This window comes from Poecilia latipinna, unplaced genomic scaffold (genome assembly GCF_001443285.1).
Source record: "Poecilia latipinna isolate Pla-1442-1.1 unplaced genomic scaffold, P_latipinna-1.0 Scaffold1322, whole genome shotgun sequence".
In the NCBI taxonomy this organism is placed as follows: Eukaryota; Metazoa; Chordata; class Actinopteri; order Cyprinodontiformes; family Poeciliidae; genus Poecilia; species Poecilia latipinna.
In genome coordinates, this window is record NW_015113938.1 from 139,446 (window position 1) to 157,952 (window position 18,507).

Genomic DNA, 18,507 nt, shown 5'->3' on the forward strand with positions numbered 1-18,507 from the left:
TTTTCCCGTTTTGACATCTGAAAAACACCCTGGAGGTGTAATTTTTTTTCTAACCTAGACTGGTATGCAAATTAAGTTTAAATGAGTTGAGCATGCAAATGTTTTCTCTGTTTTCAGCCGTGGTAACTATTTTACCTACTGTAGGTTTACTGGAGCTCTTCCTGTTGAGGACTTGTGGGGTTTCTCTTGGTAGCAGTGAGCTAATGACTACTAATGCTATAATTTGTTTGGCCTGCAAATAAATGCCAGCCTGTATTTGCTCACATGGTCCTGAAAAGCAGACAAACTTCTGCAAGTAATCAGTGCAAAGCTGTTTTTACCACTGGCTTGGTTGATGCAAACCAGCTAATTTATTCGTTCCCGTATGACGGGGAGACGTTGCGTAAGTCTGATGCTCTCTGAAATGAGTCAGTGTTTCTTCACTTCTGTCGCCAACTTGCACCACTTAAGGAACTACATTTATAGCCTCAGTTTTTACCAGCTTCAGTGGTTTAATTTAAGTCATTTTGGGTGAGTGTAACATAGACAACCAACATGAAGAATAAGGAATCGTAAACTCCTGTTTTTCAGCCACTTCAAAATGAGACACTTTAGTTACTAAAAAGCAGAATATTTATTATTCCTATTGATTGGTTTTATAGAGTAACACAAGTAGGACAAGTTGGTTAATTACTTGGCTCATTTGTTTGGGTTGAGCTCAGCCTAATGTGATTGTCCTCAGGAGCCGGTGTCTTGCAATTTCTCTGTGTCAGCTGTATCAAATAATTAGGACATTAGCAGGACTCTGTAGGACTTTACTGCACACTGAGGTGGTATCACACACAGCTGATTCATTCAGGTGTGTTGAACTACAAACTGAAAGCTGCAGGAGACTGCACATTTCTGCTGTGCCCCAAAAATTTAACTCAAGTGTCCTTTCTTTGTGTTTTGTTCTAACTTTGTTTTTTCCTTTTCTTGCAAGTCCTTTTACTTCTTTTTGTTCATTCTTCCTTTTGTCCTTCTTTCTTAATACTTTCTTCTATGTCTTATTCCTCCTGTCTTTCCTTTCTTGAGTCCTTCTTTATATCCTTCATTTCCTTCTTTAAATGCTACCATTCTTCCTTCCTTTCTTGAGATTTTCCCTTTCCTTCTTTACTTACCTTTTCTACTTCCTTCTTCTCTCGTGACTCTTTCCTTCTTCTTGTTCCTGTCGTTCCTTTTTTCTTTCTTTCTGCCTTCCTTTTCTTTTATGCAGTTTCTGTTTTTAAAGTCCTTTCATTGTAGAAATATCAGCTAATAATTCATTATAAAATTTTTGTATTTCACATTTTCAAGTGAACATAAAGGATAAATTACTCCGGAATGTTGATCTAAAAAAGTATGATGCTTTTACGTGGATAAATTTGCCAGAATTCTGGTTGGGAAAATGTCAGAGCTTTTCGTTACATGAGAAGTTTGACGAAAGAACTGAAGCTCTGTAATTATTCCCCTTTATGCATATTATTATTATGTAATCTTGTTTGTAAGGATCAGAAAAGCTTCATGCTCATATTTACATATGTACAAATGCCAAATATGGTCTACATTTTCTCTCTCTCTCTCTTCTGTGCAGATCTTTGGTCGTGAGGACAAACCGTCACTCAGCTACGAGGCCAGACCAGAGGTGAGTCCCGGTTCTTCCACAAACCCTTCAGACTGTTGTTGTTTTTCCGCTGCTGCATGTTTCAGCTGCTTCATCGGTTGCCATGAGCGTGTGAGCCGCCTACATGCACGCATACGTGTACGGAGCCTTTCTGCTTGCACATCAACAACTCTTCACGAAAACCGATGGAAACAGATGGAGGAATAAGAGTGTGGATTTAGAAAACAAACTTCCTGTTTTGGGAGCGCACATAAGACGCAAACTCAGGGCTCTTATTTTTAGCACTTGTCTGCAAATGCTGGCCTACAGTCAGCAGCAGCAGAAACCTTTTTTTAAGTTTCAGTTCATCTGCGGTTACTTGGTTCCTGCCCAGCAAACTGCAGGAGTCTAGTTTTACATGACCTTTCTGCACAGCTAGCTGCTTTGCATTCTCTCTTAGTTATGCTTTTGTTTACAATTTTTGCAGCTTGGTGAGGCATCCGAATGTCTCGGGAGAAATCAGGACTAGTCACGGGAGGTTGCATGTCTCTAATCCCAATTGTCCTGCTTCAGTGAGTTTAAGACGAGCCTATTTGCAAACATTGGTTACGTCTCGCTGAAGTAAAAATCATTTCCTTGTGATGCAGCCACCGGTCGACTTCTTCCCCACTTTTACAAATGTAAAAGTGAATTGTTGGACCGTTTGGTGTAAGTTATGATGGTAGGAGAATCTTCTCGCTCGATGCAAGCAAGGCCTTCATCATCTTGTTACTGATAAATACTCTTGAACCGATTACCAATCCTTTGACCTTTAATCGCCTCCTGGGCTGGAGTCTCGGGTTTCCTGTTGGCAGGCAACATACTAAATCGCTGTAACACACGTGCCTCCACCCAGCAGAGATGGAGGGGAGAAGCTAGTGTTACACACCACGAGATCGCAGATTCATGAAGGATATCTGCCTCTGACTTACCGCTGACATCAGTTTGTATTTATATAAAGCTGAATTCAAACATATGCCATCCGAGTCTCTGCAGTCCAGAGCAGTCCAGAAATATACACACTAGGACTCTTGTAAACGAATATTTTAGTAGTCAAGTAATCTACCAATTATTCTTACGATTAATCGGATAAAAGAAATTACAAAATAAGATTGTAAACCTTCCATAACACCAGTGTTACTATTGGATATCAATATCAGTCCAATTTTTCATTTTTGAGCTTCCCTAACAGTTACTTTTTTGTAGTTTAGAAAATTAACCTGTAACAAAGTTATACAAAGATCTGAAATTATATTTAATTTAATAATAAAGAGCCAGCTTCACAAATACGCTTACGGGATATTTATGGCACCTTCGTCTGTCACACTCAGAAACCCATCTGAGTGTGATGCCACTCGTTTGTTGAGACCAGAATGACAGGAAATTTATTGTAAAGCTGCACTTGTACTGTAAGCATCAACTACTCAGCCGTCCTCCATGTTCAGTCTGTCCGCTTTACCTGTATAAATACTCCTGCAGCGCTCTTCCCGCTGTTCGCTCTGAACCAGCAGCTCCCGGAGGAGAAAGGCTGCCGTACTCCAGGCATCGCACCAGTCGTTTTAAGGATATTTATTGGTCCCCCAAAAACGATGAAAACCCGGGCATTATCATCAATCAATAAAATCCCCACGGGCCGAACTTGAAGATTGTTCGTTATGCCACTAACGCTTAGCTTTTGTGAACAACTCAGAGGCGGAAGAGCTCTGCGCACCACAAATAATGTTCCGGCTGGAACACGGTGCGCTAAATAATAAAATATAAATTAACGAAGCTTCAAGGCAGGTAAATATTCCTCAAGGAATTTTAATAGTCGAGCTATTTGAATCTCTCGAGGGATTGTTTCAGCCCTAAACATGTGATGTGGCAAGCTTACTCCACAGCAGCCTAGCATAGTTTTCTATGCTTCACTAAGATCAAGGTGTTAGCAAAAATAAACAAGGGTTGCTCTTGATTCTAATATACAAAACAAACCTTCAGACATGTTTAAGTTGACTACAAAAATTAAGCAACTCTGGATGATTTTTAATTATCAGCCTCTTTGGTTGCATGTTACAGCATTTTAATCAGATTTAGGGTTAGTCATTGATAGGTATGTGATGGTGCAAACTGATGAGAAAAGACTGAGAAGGTGCATCAGGTCATCTAAAAAAAAACAAACAAAAAAAAAAAACAAGGCAGGTAATAGGCTTAACAAATTTTACTGGATGATAAATTGTCCCAAAAAATGTGATTATGCAATAATATTTTTGTTTTTAAGTAACATATTTATATTGGTGTAACAAGTTTTCCCTCTCAAAGCTCTTTAATTTTGCACAGAACATGTCACACTTATTTTAGTTATTCAAAATATCTAAAATAAAACACAACAAACACAAAAATAAAAGCAAATAAAAACTACACCAAACCATAAATTAAATGGGATATAAAGTCTCTGTAAACAACCTTTTTCTTTTTAGGAATATTAATTAGCTGAATGGAAATTATGAAGATAATTTTAGTTTACCACAAGATTGTTTATTGCAACAGTCAGGCTTAGCAGATTGATAGCGTTTTGACTAATTATGTAATAATACTTTGTCACCACTTTCGTTACCTCAGCTCAAGCGTTTATGAAAGAATGTGTTGCTTTCAGAAGCTAAATGATAATATGCCAAACGTGAAATAACTCACCAAGTTCCCTCGCTACTCAATATTAGGGCTACTCATAGTAGACTGTGAGCCAGGCCTCTTTGTCCAACATTAGTGCCTGACCTCATAAAACCTCTCCTGGAAGAATGGTCAGATATTCCCATAAACACACCTTGAAGTATAAAGCATTTCATTGACGTATGAAGCTGTTACAGCTGCAGAGGGTAGGGCAATGTCATTTTGCATTAAGGTAAGAAAGAAATTAGAAGTTGTATAAAACAAATCCCCTGGAGTGACGCATGGCTTCCACATACACACCCATTTTCACCCAAGCACACTCGCCACACCCACTCTTCATAGCTCTGAATTGGCTATGGTGAATTCATTTTAGTCCTTGATTGGTGGAAAATCCCAATGTTTGAGAGTTCAGTGAGGTGTTTGTTTTTGTGCACGCAAACAGCCCAGTGGAAAACAACCAACTCTCCGTGGCTTATTTGTTTTTTCATTTTTAGTAATTATTCATACTCCAGCTCTGGACACACACCGGCTGCTTGCGCGTGTTCAGACACTCATGCCATGAGCACAATAACTCTCATTTAAACCATGGCCTACTTAGTGCAGACTGTCCGACTTGACTGCTTTCTCTGTAAATAGGTCAGTTCAGGCAGACTGCCGGTCAGACGGATTTGGCAAGATTCAAGGCTGCAGGCTGTGTGAACATGGATATGGAAAATCTTCTCCAAGAGCTGTTTTTGGAATAACAGCTCTTAGAGAAGCTGATTTTTGTTGAATCAATGACTAAAGCTGGATCATAAAGTTCTAAATCACTTCTTGAATTTGTGGGATTTCCCTCTTGTGACCATCTTAGGATAATAAGTGTTTTTGTGTCGGTTCTTTAAGCTGCATTTCATGATTATCCTTGAGGATAACCCTCATATTTTGGAAAACAATGTTTTAACAAACATGTTTCTTTGTCGCAGGGGTAATTACCCCTCATCACACACTTAGGCTGATGTTTGAAGCTGCATTTGGCAATAATGAGCATCTCTGGGATTGTTTTTGTCCAACAATGTGTGTAGAATCCCAGTGAAGATGAAAATAGGATTTAAAGGCTTTAAGTAAAGAGGCTCTCGCTGTTTTTCCTATCACTGTTTCTGCATGAGGAGGATTTGTGGTCAGAGAGTTGCCAGTCTGAGAGTTTGTGTCATACTCCAGTAATGGTGGGGTGTTGCTCCTTTGGGTTTGTTTACATGGATGTACTTTATTGCAACTGCTTCCTGAATACCTCATGGTGATGTGTGTTTTTGGAGGGGGCGGTTTTTGCAATCCTCCTGTCGGACAATATCTTTTTAACTTGTAAGGTTGTAAAAGACTTGAAGGTAATTATAATTTACCCTGCAGCCAAACAATAATTAATATAAATAGAATTTTTTTCCAACTTTTAAAACTGTTTACATCCATTTTTATTTAAAAACCTCAACTGATACTGAAACGGCTCTAACTAGTTTCTGATTTGTGCCCTGATTTTGCCAAATTATTTCTATAACCATAAACAAAACCACTTTAATGTGCTTAACTATGTATTAATGTTGGAAGTTAGGATTTTTAACTAAAACAATGCTCAAAATCTTGTAATTTTTTTTATTAATTTAATACTATCAGAAGATTTTGTCATTTGTTTTTTGTTCTGTTTGTGATGGACCAGTTGATTAAATATCAGATGAAGCCAGAATAACTGAGCAATTGTTGTTTATTTGATTCATATAATCGCATCTCCTTTCAGTAGTTGAGCAGTTTATTGAGAATTATGTTAAGCCATCGCTTGTCAAAATGGCAACAAAATAATTTCTGTCAACTTGTTTCTTGTTTTTCTACAATATCCCAGTTTTGGGATAATAAATCTCTTTCATTGGCATCGATTTGCATCAGAATCATGCATGTAAGTAAATGTTAGGCGTGACAGAGGAAGGTAATTCTAGCTGTCAGAGAGCAAGAAAGAGAGAGAGAGAGAGAAACTTCCTTCCTGTTTCCAATAATGTCTGAGCGACTTACAGCATGTATACATACAGACACTGACGCCTCCCCTGCAGCTTTTTATGCATGCATGTGTACAGAAACTTTTAAACCGTTTGCATGGTCAGACTCCTGAGAGCATTTCCTGCTTTTTAGTTTTAACTGCTCAAACATTTCTTACACTCGTTTAGTTTGCTTTCAGACGTCAGGCGCTTACACTAGCATGCCTCTGGAGCAGTAACTTTATCACTGATATAAACGTGGCATGTTGTGGTTTGATAGTTGAATGATGCGCTGCGCTGGCATCAACTGATCTCTCTCATTTCTTTGAGCCACAGGCTGCAGATGGTCACCAAGCTGCCTCATGAGATAATCTTAAGGGTTTTTATTTTTAGCCCTTGCACGTGTTACTGCTTTTGGGCAGTGCCGCCCCTCAAAACAGGCAGCAAAATTGTTTAGTACCGACAGAGAGGCACTCTGTAAAGGGTTGACTGTGGCGCTCCGCTGGCGAGTTTTCACATGCAAAGCAAGGACGTCTTCACTTGAATATGTTGAAACCAAGAGTTCAGCTCTGAGAAAAGGAGCATAAGAGATGCTTTCAGAAACTGGTTTTAAAAATAGTACTAATAGAAGTGCAATAAAAGAGCAAATTTAGCTTTGCCTCTTGTCGTTAACTACAATAATTTTGAAAATAACACGAATTATCTTAAAGTTAAAGAGAAAACTTTCCCGTCAGCCGCTCTGCTTTCAGGGCCACCCTCTTACTCAGCTGGACAATACCACACTTGCGTAACAGAATAATAAAGAAATTCAAAGAGCCTCAAAGGAAGATGAGGAAGGAAGAGGGGTTAAGACAGGGTATGAAGGAAAGGATAGCGGCTAACCACAAAAACCTCTGAGTGTTATCTGAACAGCTGCTTAATAACCACATCTTCTGTTCATTTATTACTTCCATTCATGAGAATAATAATACATTTTATTTATATAAAAGCGCTTTTCAAAAGCTCGGCAACAACAGAGCAGTTGCGCACCAGACAAAATCATAAACAACAACAAAAAAAAAAGATAAGTTTCATGTCAAGCTGGTTTAAAATGTCAAAGTTGATAATATTGCACAGGAGCGATGGAGGTCTTTTTGTTCTGCATCAGTTTCAGTCCCCATACTCTAACTGTCATCATGTAGCCATGATAAAACTTTGGTTGTTAAAAACTGATGATCCGCATATTAATTTCTAGGTGGTCCGTCTTGAACATAAGGAAGATAAACCAGATTTGCTTACTTTATTTGGTGCTATGAAAGAAAATTGCTACAATGAATCTGAGATACCTTATGTTTCAACAAAACATGTTTGTGTGTGTGTTTATATAGATATGTGTGTGCATTAGCAATGTTAAAATAAACATTCAATTCACATTGAATGTTATTTTTTTATTACACCGGTTTCTGTATTTTTGTGTCATCTTCACAAAAAATGCAGTTTGATGAAGTCACAGTTAATCTATATTAAACACAAAAATATTTGTAAAAAAAAAAACTTAAGTGAAACTGAAGCCCTATTTGTTGTTTATCTATAAAATATGGATATGGTCTCTGTGACGTCCCCTGGCTATTCAGAAACTAAATGTCAGTGATTTTGGTTTTGAGTTTCTGGTTTGACAACTAGTTCTAGGTAAACCTTAGAACAGCATTCAGAGCGTGATTTTGGTTTTGAGTTTCTGGTTTGACAACTAGTTCTAGGTAAACCTTTGAACAGCATTCAGAGTGTGATTTTGGTTTTGAGTTTCTGGTTTGACAACTAGTTCTAGGTAAACCTTTGAACAGCATTCAGAGCTTCAGGTGACGTTGCAGATTTCCAACTAATTTTGTGGCTTATGGTTCAGTTCACATTGGCTTCACACTCTGACAAATGAGTTTATAAACATGCACACGGGAGATTTTGAGGAAGACTATCAGCGTACTGATTTTAAACTTTCATCAAAATGAGGCAGAAAACTTTATTTTTTTTTAATTCTCTTAAAATTTTAACTAATATTTCTATACTTATAGATCGGAAGAAGCTAATTATGTAATTGTTTCCTCATGTAATGTTTTATTTCTGCAGTTCATCACAAAGTCTCACCCTCTGATGTTACTAGTGCAGCTTCTTTCACAGACAACTTAACCATGTCAGAAACTTAGTTGAATAAAACCAACATACATGCTTGAAAACTCAGTAGCCTTAAAATTCAGTAAAATCACATTAGTATTGTGATGTTATTCAGTAACCGATATTTTGTTGATATGCCAATAACTGTTTTTTAAATATTGACTTACTGCATACAATTAGACTTAAAAAATGTCTTTGCTGATGTATAGATCTATGAGGCTATCACTAGCATGTTCTTTGTTTTGATATGACTCATTGGTTATCTTGCCTGTAACATACTTTATTGTGCTTGTTGCTTCTCATTAGCAGACTGTGGAAAAACATTATTCTCTTATATCAAATTGTACTTTTCTGTGAACGTTGTAACATTTACTGACTTGTGTTTCAGCTGCTTTCTGTGCAGCCACTGATCACATGGGCAACAGCTGCACTTTCACTGTTACCTTTATTGTAAAAAGTCTCATTTGTTGCATTGATAAAATGAGTGCAGTCTGTAGTGTTGTGTTGCCAGCTGTGCAGCCAAAAATAGGATGTGATATTTATGCAGATGACAGAAAGTTGCAGTCAACCTTCCAGTTGTTAACTCAAAGAATTGAATGCTCAACAGATTAACAATTGGGATTAAAGCTTTTTTCTAGTTGTGAATAGTTTTACATGTTTCCCAGTGAATTATAATTCTCCTTTGTAGGTTAAGAATTTTAGAAGAAACATATTTTAAAATAAGTTTATTGTTTTTAGGCTCCACTAATGCCTTCTGCTGACCATGTAACATGCTTAGACATTTTGACCTTCGCTCAGAGAAAGATGGGAGTTGCTCCAAGAAAAACATTTAATTTTCATTTAGGACAGAAATACACGAGTGTGTTCTCCTCCCTCACTTGTTTGTAGATCTCAAGACACACCTTCTCTCCAGGTGTAGATCTCAGCCGCCCTCTCTGCCTCCTCATTACATCGCCACTCACTCTGCTGTCTTCTTCTGTGTCTCTCTGTGGTTTCAGCCTAAGATGCCCTAGGCGGGAGAAGGAAATGTAAATGGCTTCCAAAGTAAAAGATGCTGTTGTTTGGTACCAGAAAAAGGTAAGAAGTTTTGTTGTTTCAGACATGCTTTCTAATTTGAAAACAAGGTTTTTCTGTTGTTGTTTTTTTGTTGTTGTTGGGATTTGTAATAATTCTGCAGAGACACCACGGCAGATATTCAGATTTAAAGCATGAGGCAGAGAAAATGTGCTCTTGAAATCAGGTTTGCTTCAAAAATGTGCAGAACGTTTTATCTTTTTCCCAAAGCTGTGGTGTCTTATTGCTGAAAAGTGTTAGCTTGACAAAATACACTTAATTTTAGACCGTAAACAATAAAGTTTACTACTGTTAAAGCTAGACAACACATTTTCGCAGAGATGGGTTGCTGCTGACTTTCCTGTCCCTTTTCCATCTGCACACATGCGGAAAGCCAAAACGTTTCAGGTCGTCCGGCTCCGTGTGTGCCAGGCCGGTGTTGTATGTCCTCTTCTTCCATGGTCTCGGATATCTGATCTTCTGCTGGACTCCTGCACCGTTCCTCCTGCACTCATCAGCTTACACTCTCATCTGCATCTCTTGTCATTCCAGCCTCATTTATCTCTTCTTTGCTCTGCTTGCTTTACTCTGAAACCTCTGCCTGCGTCTTACATCCTTTCTGCTCTCTGAGGTCCTGTTTGCCTTTTAAACCATCCAAACAAAACATAACTCTCGAGTTTTAGACTTTAATTAAAAGTTTATACGCACCGTTTTGTCAAACACAGCTTTCTCCAAGCGGCGCTTTATAGCTTCAGTTTAATTCGTCTTGATATAATTACAGCCAGAATTTAATTTAGCTCAAGTACTAGATGAAAAATCCTAAATTATATTACAGGTCTAGATTAAATGTCAGAAACTGGACAAAAACCAGATAACTCTCTCAGTGTATCCTGTTACACGAGTTTTTTGTCGAACTAAGCTTGTCTGGGCAGAAGCACAGCCCAGATGACAGCCACTGACTCGGAGTGAATTAACCTTTTTAAGAAGCAGGGTGTTTATTTCGTAGATGTGTCACTCAGTTTAGTTGCTTGCCATCTTCCCCTCCTTGAACACCTGAATAAAATGCAAACAAAAGTAATGTTTGTGGATCAAGGTAAGGCGTCGTAAATTTGGCTGCGATCAGCGAGCAAAGATTGACTTTCAGTTTGCTATGTTGGCTATATAGAGAAACAGGATGAGTGAAGAGCTGAAGCCATGACAGATTAACAAACTTCCTTTAGGAGATTCCTAGATGCTACACAAGCCTCAACAGGTGGAAAAAGTTGCGTTATGGGATTATAAAAGTGATCTAGGCATTAGTATGAGATTAGCATGGCATAACTTAAAAAAACACCCTGTTTTAGAGTTTTGCCACAAAGATTCAGAACAAAAATGAAGCGTGATTTTGTGCTTGACACATTTACTTTTTGCTCTCATTTTTAAGTTCTTTTCAAATGAGCAACCCAAACCAATCTTGACATGATGCCAAGGTGAAATTGCTCTGCCACCATGTTTGTTTGTTGGAGGCAAACCTCCGACAAACAAACAGGATTATGGACCCATTTCAGCGCGATGTCACGCCCCAACCTCCCTGCTGGAGGGCAAAAAGCTGCTCGTCGATGTTGACTACCATTGGTTTTAGCTGTTGAGTTAAATCTTAAATGTATGTCTGATGTATAAAAGGAAAAGGACGCAGTGCTTTGCTAATACTTGTCAACAATACGACAACTAGATAACAAGGTCAGGAAAAAGTTTTAAGAAAAAAATCGCAAGGGAGAGGGAAGTAGTCCAGTTATTCTTGCTTTGCTTCGACAACCGTAACATGTTGATGTGATGGAAATTTGGGTCAGTTCAAAATAAAACACTTAAACACCGATTCTGACAAACCATCAGTAAAGCAGGTGTTTAAATTAGCTAATCTACCACTTCGATCACTTATTAATAATCGCAAACTACACATCGAGACTAAAAACATAACACTGTAATGGACTGAATGTGTTGAGTGTTTTTTTTTTTTTTTTTGGTGTTGAATCCTGAAACGTAGTGGCGTCCCTGTCAGTTGTTATGGTAACGTGTTTCTGTGTAGCGCAGCTAACAGAGTGAGAAAAAAGTGGTTTTGAGTTGTTCGACGTTTTATTTCTGCATTACTTTTTCATTTTCTGTGGTACAATGCACTAAATTAATACCTACTTCTCAGAACCAGGTTTCATTAACTGGATGAAACCTGGTCCTGCTGCAGCAGTGCGGCTTTAGATGGCATGTAGAAGAGTAGTATTTTTGCTGTCCAGAATTGTACTCATGTGCAAAATTTCTAGATGTAAACAATAAGATGTAAGGGGTCCATAAGGTGTAGATGGAGAAGCTTGGTTTGAGATATTTGGTGAGGGATTTTTGCCTTGTCAGCCAACATTAAGGCAAAGAAGATGGGCAAAATATTTTGAATGAGTCATACATCAGATCTGTGAACTTTCCCTGAGAAAAAGACGTTAAAACTCGAGGATCTGCAGAGCACTAGCTGGCTTTTGCAAAAAAAAAAAAAAAATGTTTTTCAAAATCTTTTTATTCGTTTCATCTTCAAAACTCCATGATGGTTCTCTGTTGGCTGTTCATATTTTTGTTTGTGAAATAACATGGCACAGTATTGCATGATGCATGGTGTTTGCTTTTATTGCATAAATATTGCCAGCAGTCTGGGTGCGCTAATCTGCCCCACTTAGGCATGTTTTGCCCGCACATGTTGTGGAAAATGCAGCAAGTATATTCTGCGGCACACACCAACCTTTACACCCACCAACCCAGAACAATTGAGGAAATCTAGCTCAGTGAATCATCCTGCAGAGCCTGCATGACTGCTGAATTATTTAATTGAGCTCCTTTTAAACAAACTTTGTTCACATAAGTATCAAGTTATCTGTATTTTCCATTAGTTAGGCATGTAAACTGGAAGATCCGTAACCTGGCATGTTGAGAGCTGAGCTATACAGACCACTCAGACGTATACGTTGGTCAATAATCTTAATAGTTTATTTCATATTTCAGACTGATTCTATCATCTGCAGCCTTGCAGCCTCTGTGTGCACCACAGGCGATGAGTCACAGTGTATTTCTGACTCTGTCTGGACGCCTGCTGCAAATAGACTCGAATCGTTGCTATGTTGAGAGCCGTTTTTTCTCCGACTACAGAGCCGAGTTAGGCCCAGATCACAGCGACGGGTCATGCATTCTGAGTCTGCTGGGTGCCAGATAGCAGTATGTCTGTGCAGCCAAGCAGTGAAGCCTTTTTTCAGTTCATTTTGGAGATGAATTATCCTAGTTGTGAGTGTTTTGATTAGTAATATTTCCACAATTACTATCGAAATAATCTGCTTTTGCTTTAGTTGTCTGAAGAGTTTAAAGTTTGAGGAGTGAAGTGAAGGCAAACAGCTTAGTTTCTCTGTCTGTGGGCGAGAGTTGTGAATGCTAATGGATTTACATAAGTGCAAAGTGTTGGTGTGAAGATTCTCTCTGGATGTGCTGGGATGTTTATGGAGGATGTTTATATTTAGACCAGAGGGGAACTTTTACTCATCATCTAGTATCAAGCTTTCAGTCGTGGGTTCTGCTGTATTACACCAACACAGAGAGCCAATTGCTGCCTGCTTTTAACTCCTCCACCCATGAAACATCCTTAAATATACAAGTGAAAATAGATAATGAGAAAATCATGTCAGATGTGGTTTGCTTTTTGTACTTCAGCTTCTCTTCATTCTTCCTGTTTTATGATTTCTCAGGAAATCGTTAAGCAGGGAAAACCGAAACAAAACTATGGAGCAGTTGTGTTCCATTTACATGCTTTGTCTCTAAAACAACTTTAGTAGTCAAATTTCTTCCTTTTTAAAATGGAAATTAATTTTTGGAGTTTAATCATAAAAACCTGTGTCTGTCTAATTATATTTTAATCACTTTATGCTTAATTTCAGCTCCAAACACAACAACAATTAAGAAACTATCATTTTTTACGCAACATAAGTTATATTCAGCAAAAGGCATTTGTAATCTAAGCAATAAACCTTGAGATTTTAATTTGGATGTCATTGCATTTTATTGGTGTGAAATTTCCACCTGCTCCAGCGACATGTGACCACACCTAAGAACACACGTGGAAATATTTACAAATGGCTGACTGATTGACGGTGGGAGGTGTGAAGACTGGAAGGAAGCAGGAAGGAGAGGTCATCCACATGGCATTGAAGTTTTTGTTGCTCATTACGGGAATATTGATATTAGGCTTTACTTTTTTTTATGATTCATTCAGCAACAGAAAACCTGTTTGGCAACTCTCATCGTTTGTTTTACTTTCCATATAAGGGCAAGGAATGTTTTGTTTTTCCGGTAACACTTTATTTGAAGGGGGTTGAATAAGACTGTCTTGACACTTTCATAAACATGACATAACACCTGTCATGAACATCAATAAGTCTTCGTGAATAGTTATGACTGTTGTCATAAAGCGTCATTCGGTAAATTATGACAATTTTAATACAAAGTTGACATGATTCAAAATGTCTTTGTTATGACAACTTGACATTAACCAGGAAATCATAACTGTTTAAACTTTACCTTTAATAACATAAAGTTACCTAATTTTTAAAGTGCAATCAGTAATACTTTTATAACCAATTTATATCAGTAATGATTTCCTGGTTAATGTCAAGTTGTCATAACAAAGACATTTTGAATAATGTCAACTTTGTATTAAAAGTGTCATAATTTACCGAATGACACTTTATGACAACAGTAATAAATATTCATGAAGGCTTATCCATGTTCATGACAGGTGTCATATCAGTCTTATTCAACCCCCTTCAAATAAAGTGTTACCGTTTTTCCTTATATCCAAGCAATATGAGTTAATTTGAGTGTATTAAAGGTTTATAAGACTCAGGATTGAACCGTTTTTAGATAAACAGCTATAAAAGGTCTGACAATTTATTTATATAGTGAAACTATATCGACTAAAGTGCTGTACAATTCAATGAAATAAAGCAAAATCTGTTGGTATTTACAGTGTTTTAACTGAGAGGTGCATAAGACTGTTTTTTTGTACTTTTTTAAAAATAATGTTTCATGGTTTACCTTTTGATTTAATTAACTTGGGTTAGGGACACATTTGGATGCACAAACATGGACGATTTCTGTAGATTTCAAAACCACAATAACAAACGAACCTTTTTTCTGAAATGAGTTACAATCTTTAGAAAAGAAAATAAGTGAATCAAAGTCAAAATGATGCATGTCTGTGCTGAAAAAAATGCGAGTTTAATGATTCCTCTACCTGACGTTCGATCGTTCTTGTCCACAAAATAAATATTTAAACTTTATCGTTGGACCCCGATGATCGGCTCGTTTTAAACACAGCTGGCATTTTTGCTTAACTTTTTCTGTTTGCTGTCATACAAGCGCTTATTTTTCGGTAAATCTGTTCCTGCGCATCTCAGAGACGGTTGTTATGCAACTCTCTCTCTCTCTGCCCTCCAACTGGTGTCATAACGCCGCTCTCCGCTCTCCACTCTCCACTCTCCACTCTCCTTTCACTTTCAGCAGATATTTTGCCTCTCAAATCACTGAAGCCTGGGATTTATCGTCTTTGAATCTTTGTAAATCCTTTGTTTGACTTGATCAGGGCTAAAATATTCGACTTCCTCTTAAGCTGCTGTTTATGTAGAGATGCTGTCTGTAGCAGCAAAGGGCTCCTTTATTTTGAGAGGAGCAGAAAGTGATGCAGGGATGTGTGTGTGTGTGTGTGAGGATAAGAGGATTTACTTTAGCTCTCAGTTACCTCATGACTTTATGATGAAACAACACTTGAGGGTTTTTTTTTCTCTCCTTAACAAAGCCCCTCCTTCATATTCATACTCTTTAATCTGGTCAAGTTTGCCCTCCATCTGTCCTCCTCTTCTACACACAACATACTCCATATTCTCTGCTCATTTCACATTGTGTATCTGTATATTGAGATGCTATCATTTAGAGAATACATCTGTAGATTTAAAGTGCACTGTTGCAATGTGATTATCTGTAGCGTTTCTACAGAATTGCCCTGTGTGTTGCAATGGTTTGGCATCGTCTCAATAACCTGCAGGCTGCTAATGCCTCACGCCTGATTGGCTGAGTCGAGCGTCATAAAAACCATCAGGTAGAACTGTAAAAAAGTCCAACCCAGTAGCAACATCCAGGACCAGTAAAGCCAGTGTGGTGAGCACACAGAGCTGCCACTTGCAGTTGTGTGAGATCTCGGAGTGGAGCTGGTTATGTGACAGAGAGTTTTCATGCTGAGTGGAAAAAGTGAGTGCTGACTCATAAATTGACATGGGCTGAGCAGACAATTTCCGACTCAGATCTAAGGACAACAGGGTTTTACTCATTTAAAACCGACTAAATTAATTTATGTTTTAAACCGTCTTCAGTATCTTGTGATACTTTGTGTCCAACAGTGCAACTTTGCTGCGCTCTTTTCGTTCAGCCTTCCTGTTATCTGCTGAAGTCTTGCTCTCACATCTTGAATGAACTGAAGATGTGTGTCAACATTTCCTCAGAAATTAACTCATTTACTCATATTCATATTTAGCCTATTGTGGTTTCAGTAGAGTCATCTGCTTACAGGCAAAACAAATTGATATATTTATAACATTTTAAGAATCTCCCAGAAAGCTAAAGATCAAAACCATCCAGGCTACTAGTTGAGCTGAACAGTATATGAATGACTAACTTATTAGTCAGAGATTAGTCATCATTTGCACACGTTTCACTGCTGCCTGCATTCCTTAAATCATCTTCCAGGGCAACGATCCTGCATTAGAGGCACTTTCTTTTCTCTGCTTCTGTTTCTTTGTGTTCTTGTCCTTGACCCCCCTCTCGTCTTTCCATCAATCTTTAATGAGGACTCATTAATGATGCAGACTTTCCACTGGCGAGCTCAAAGCTTGACCCAGACTCCATGAATGGGAGACGAGCTCATTCGCATGAGTGCAGCGATCTGCTTAGGCGGTGTCATCCTACATCTCAGAAACACATTTTATACCAAACAGACGTTTTAGAAACTGCTAACCATTCCCTTTTTGTCATGAATCACTGAATCAGTGTGAGCAAAATGAAACGTGTGGAGCGTTGACAATGTTTTTGCTGTTTGGATGCTTAACACAGAGCGTGCTCTTTCTCATGACTTGTACTTGCTTATCTTTGCAGATTGGAGCCTATGACCAGCAGATTTGGGAGAAATCGGTGGAGCAAAGAGAAATAAAGGTCTGTTGCTTTTATGTTTGGACTATCTCACTCTTTATTTCCAGTTCTGTCATTCTTTGCCTTTTCTCAGTCTCCACTCATTTGTCTGGTTTTATTTCTCCGCTCTCTGACTCCATGTCGCTGCACCATCAGTTCTTTTCCGCTGCCTTTCTTTTAACTCTTTCCTCTCTGGCCATTTCCTCCTCCGTCCATCCTTCCCTCCTCCTCTCTGCAGTTTATTTCTCTGGTGAGTACACAGCAGGGCGTCCCGCTGTGCATGTCCTCTCACCCTCGCCGTAGAGCGTTAGTATGTGGTTGGTTTGACATCAGCTGCAGTGTTGCACACTAACCCAGCCTGCGTTCAGATTGATGAATTAAAAACGGCTGCAGGAAGGTTAATATGAAGCTGGAGTTGTCTGGGTGGGACCACGGCATGATGAGTCATGGAATCAGAGCGGCATCGAGTGAAGTTTTTTATTTTATTTTCTTGTTAAATGCCAAAGTCAACTGAAATGATTGACCTCAATAAAAAGTTTTAGGTTCACAGACTTCCTGTGCGATGAAAACTTTATTCTTGATTTTATTGAACTGGTTTGTGTCACCGCAGCAAAGTTTAACAATAATCAAACAGAGAGGACGGGTCGATGGTTATAGAGGAGAAGAGGGACGAATGATTTACCAGAATAGCAAGGTTTGAAATGATTCTCTCTGCCAATGTAAAAGCACATTTTATTTGTGCTGAAAATATTATTCTCTTTAATAACAGGAATATTGCTGTGTGTTTGTGTAATTAAAACTGGGTTATAGCAGAAGATTGTACCATGGTGTCAGGTTAAAGGCCCAAACTGCAGAATAGTGAGGGAATGGTGTGTTGTGCATAAAAGTTCATCGCATTGCTGGGAGTCGGCGGCTCCTGTGGTGCCTTGCTAAATTATTTAACCACACACTTCATTGTGTTTTATCAAGGACCATGTGCTGCATTATTGGGTATTGAAACGATGATGATAGATGGGTTTCAATAGTTTGACCAATAAAAATCTGAAAAGTGTGGCATGCTTTTCTATTCAGCCCCCCTTGTTATAGCTGTTAGTCGTCTGGGATGTGAATCGAGTTTAACTCGTCATTGTCCTGCTGGAGCGGTTTTCTTTCAGAATTCATCTCCAACTCCGACCTCAGCCTGATGCTGCCACCACCCTGTTTCACCATGGTGGTGATATTTGTGCTGTAATGTGCAGTACCAGATTTCCTCCACACTTTGGTCTCATCTGACCAGAGCGTCTTCTTCCAGATCAGGTTTTTGGAAACTAAAAGCTTTCTTAACACATTCCTCTAAATTCAGTTCAGTTCAATTCGAAAATACTTGAATACTGCCATATTTTTCTGGCTGGTTTACTAACTAGATGCCTGTGAAAGGCAATTTATTGTACAGAATTTTAGAAGTATTACAATAAAGGGGGCTATACATGTGCCCTTTTATTAGATTTTCATTTAATTTCGCAATTATGTCCTCCTTTGTGGTCATTTGTTGCATAAAATCCCAGTAAAATTATGCCAGGAAGTATGAAAACGTCTGCAAGGCGCTATAGGTCAGTTGCGTAACTGCGGTGCTGCAGGACTTTATTCAGAATGAAATCATTTGCGGCGATGGTGTCTTCTCTTTCTCTAAAAGCTGTGTTCTCTAAAACACAAAGACCTGAAGAGCCTCTCACATGGCTGCGTTTGACCTTGGCTCGGCTCTCTTAAAGGTCTCTGCAGCAGGCAGACTTTATCAGTCCTACACCAGCGTTG

General features: G+C 38.5%; 1 protein-coding gene across 3 annotated transcripts in view; it reads left to right on the forward strand.

Annotated features, from left to right (window-relative positions):
* The window catches only part of LOC106961681 (putative homeodomain transcription factor 2), a 35,141-nt gene that overhangs the window by 6,554 nt on the left and 10,080 nt on the right, over positions 1–18,507 (forward strand). For 2 of the 3 annotated variants that reach the window (XM_015055570.1, XM_015055568.1), the window contains exons 2-5: positions 1,592–1,642; positions 9,426–9,504; positions 16,684–16,740; positions 16,955–16,966. In XM_015055570.1, coding sequence (XP_014911056.1) covers positions 9,460–9,504; positions 16,684–16,740; positions 16,955–16,966 — 114 coding nt within the window. In that variant the 5' untranslated portion in view covers positions 1,592–1,642; positions 9,426–9,459. The remainder of the gene's footprint in view (positions 1–1,591; positions 1,643–9,425; positions 9,505–16,683; positions 16,741–16,954; positions 16,967–18,507) is intronic. The other variant, XM_015055569.1, reaches the window with a different exon arrangement.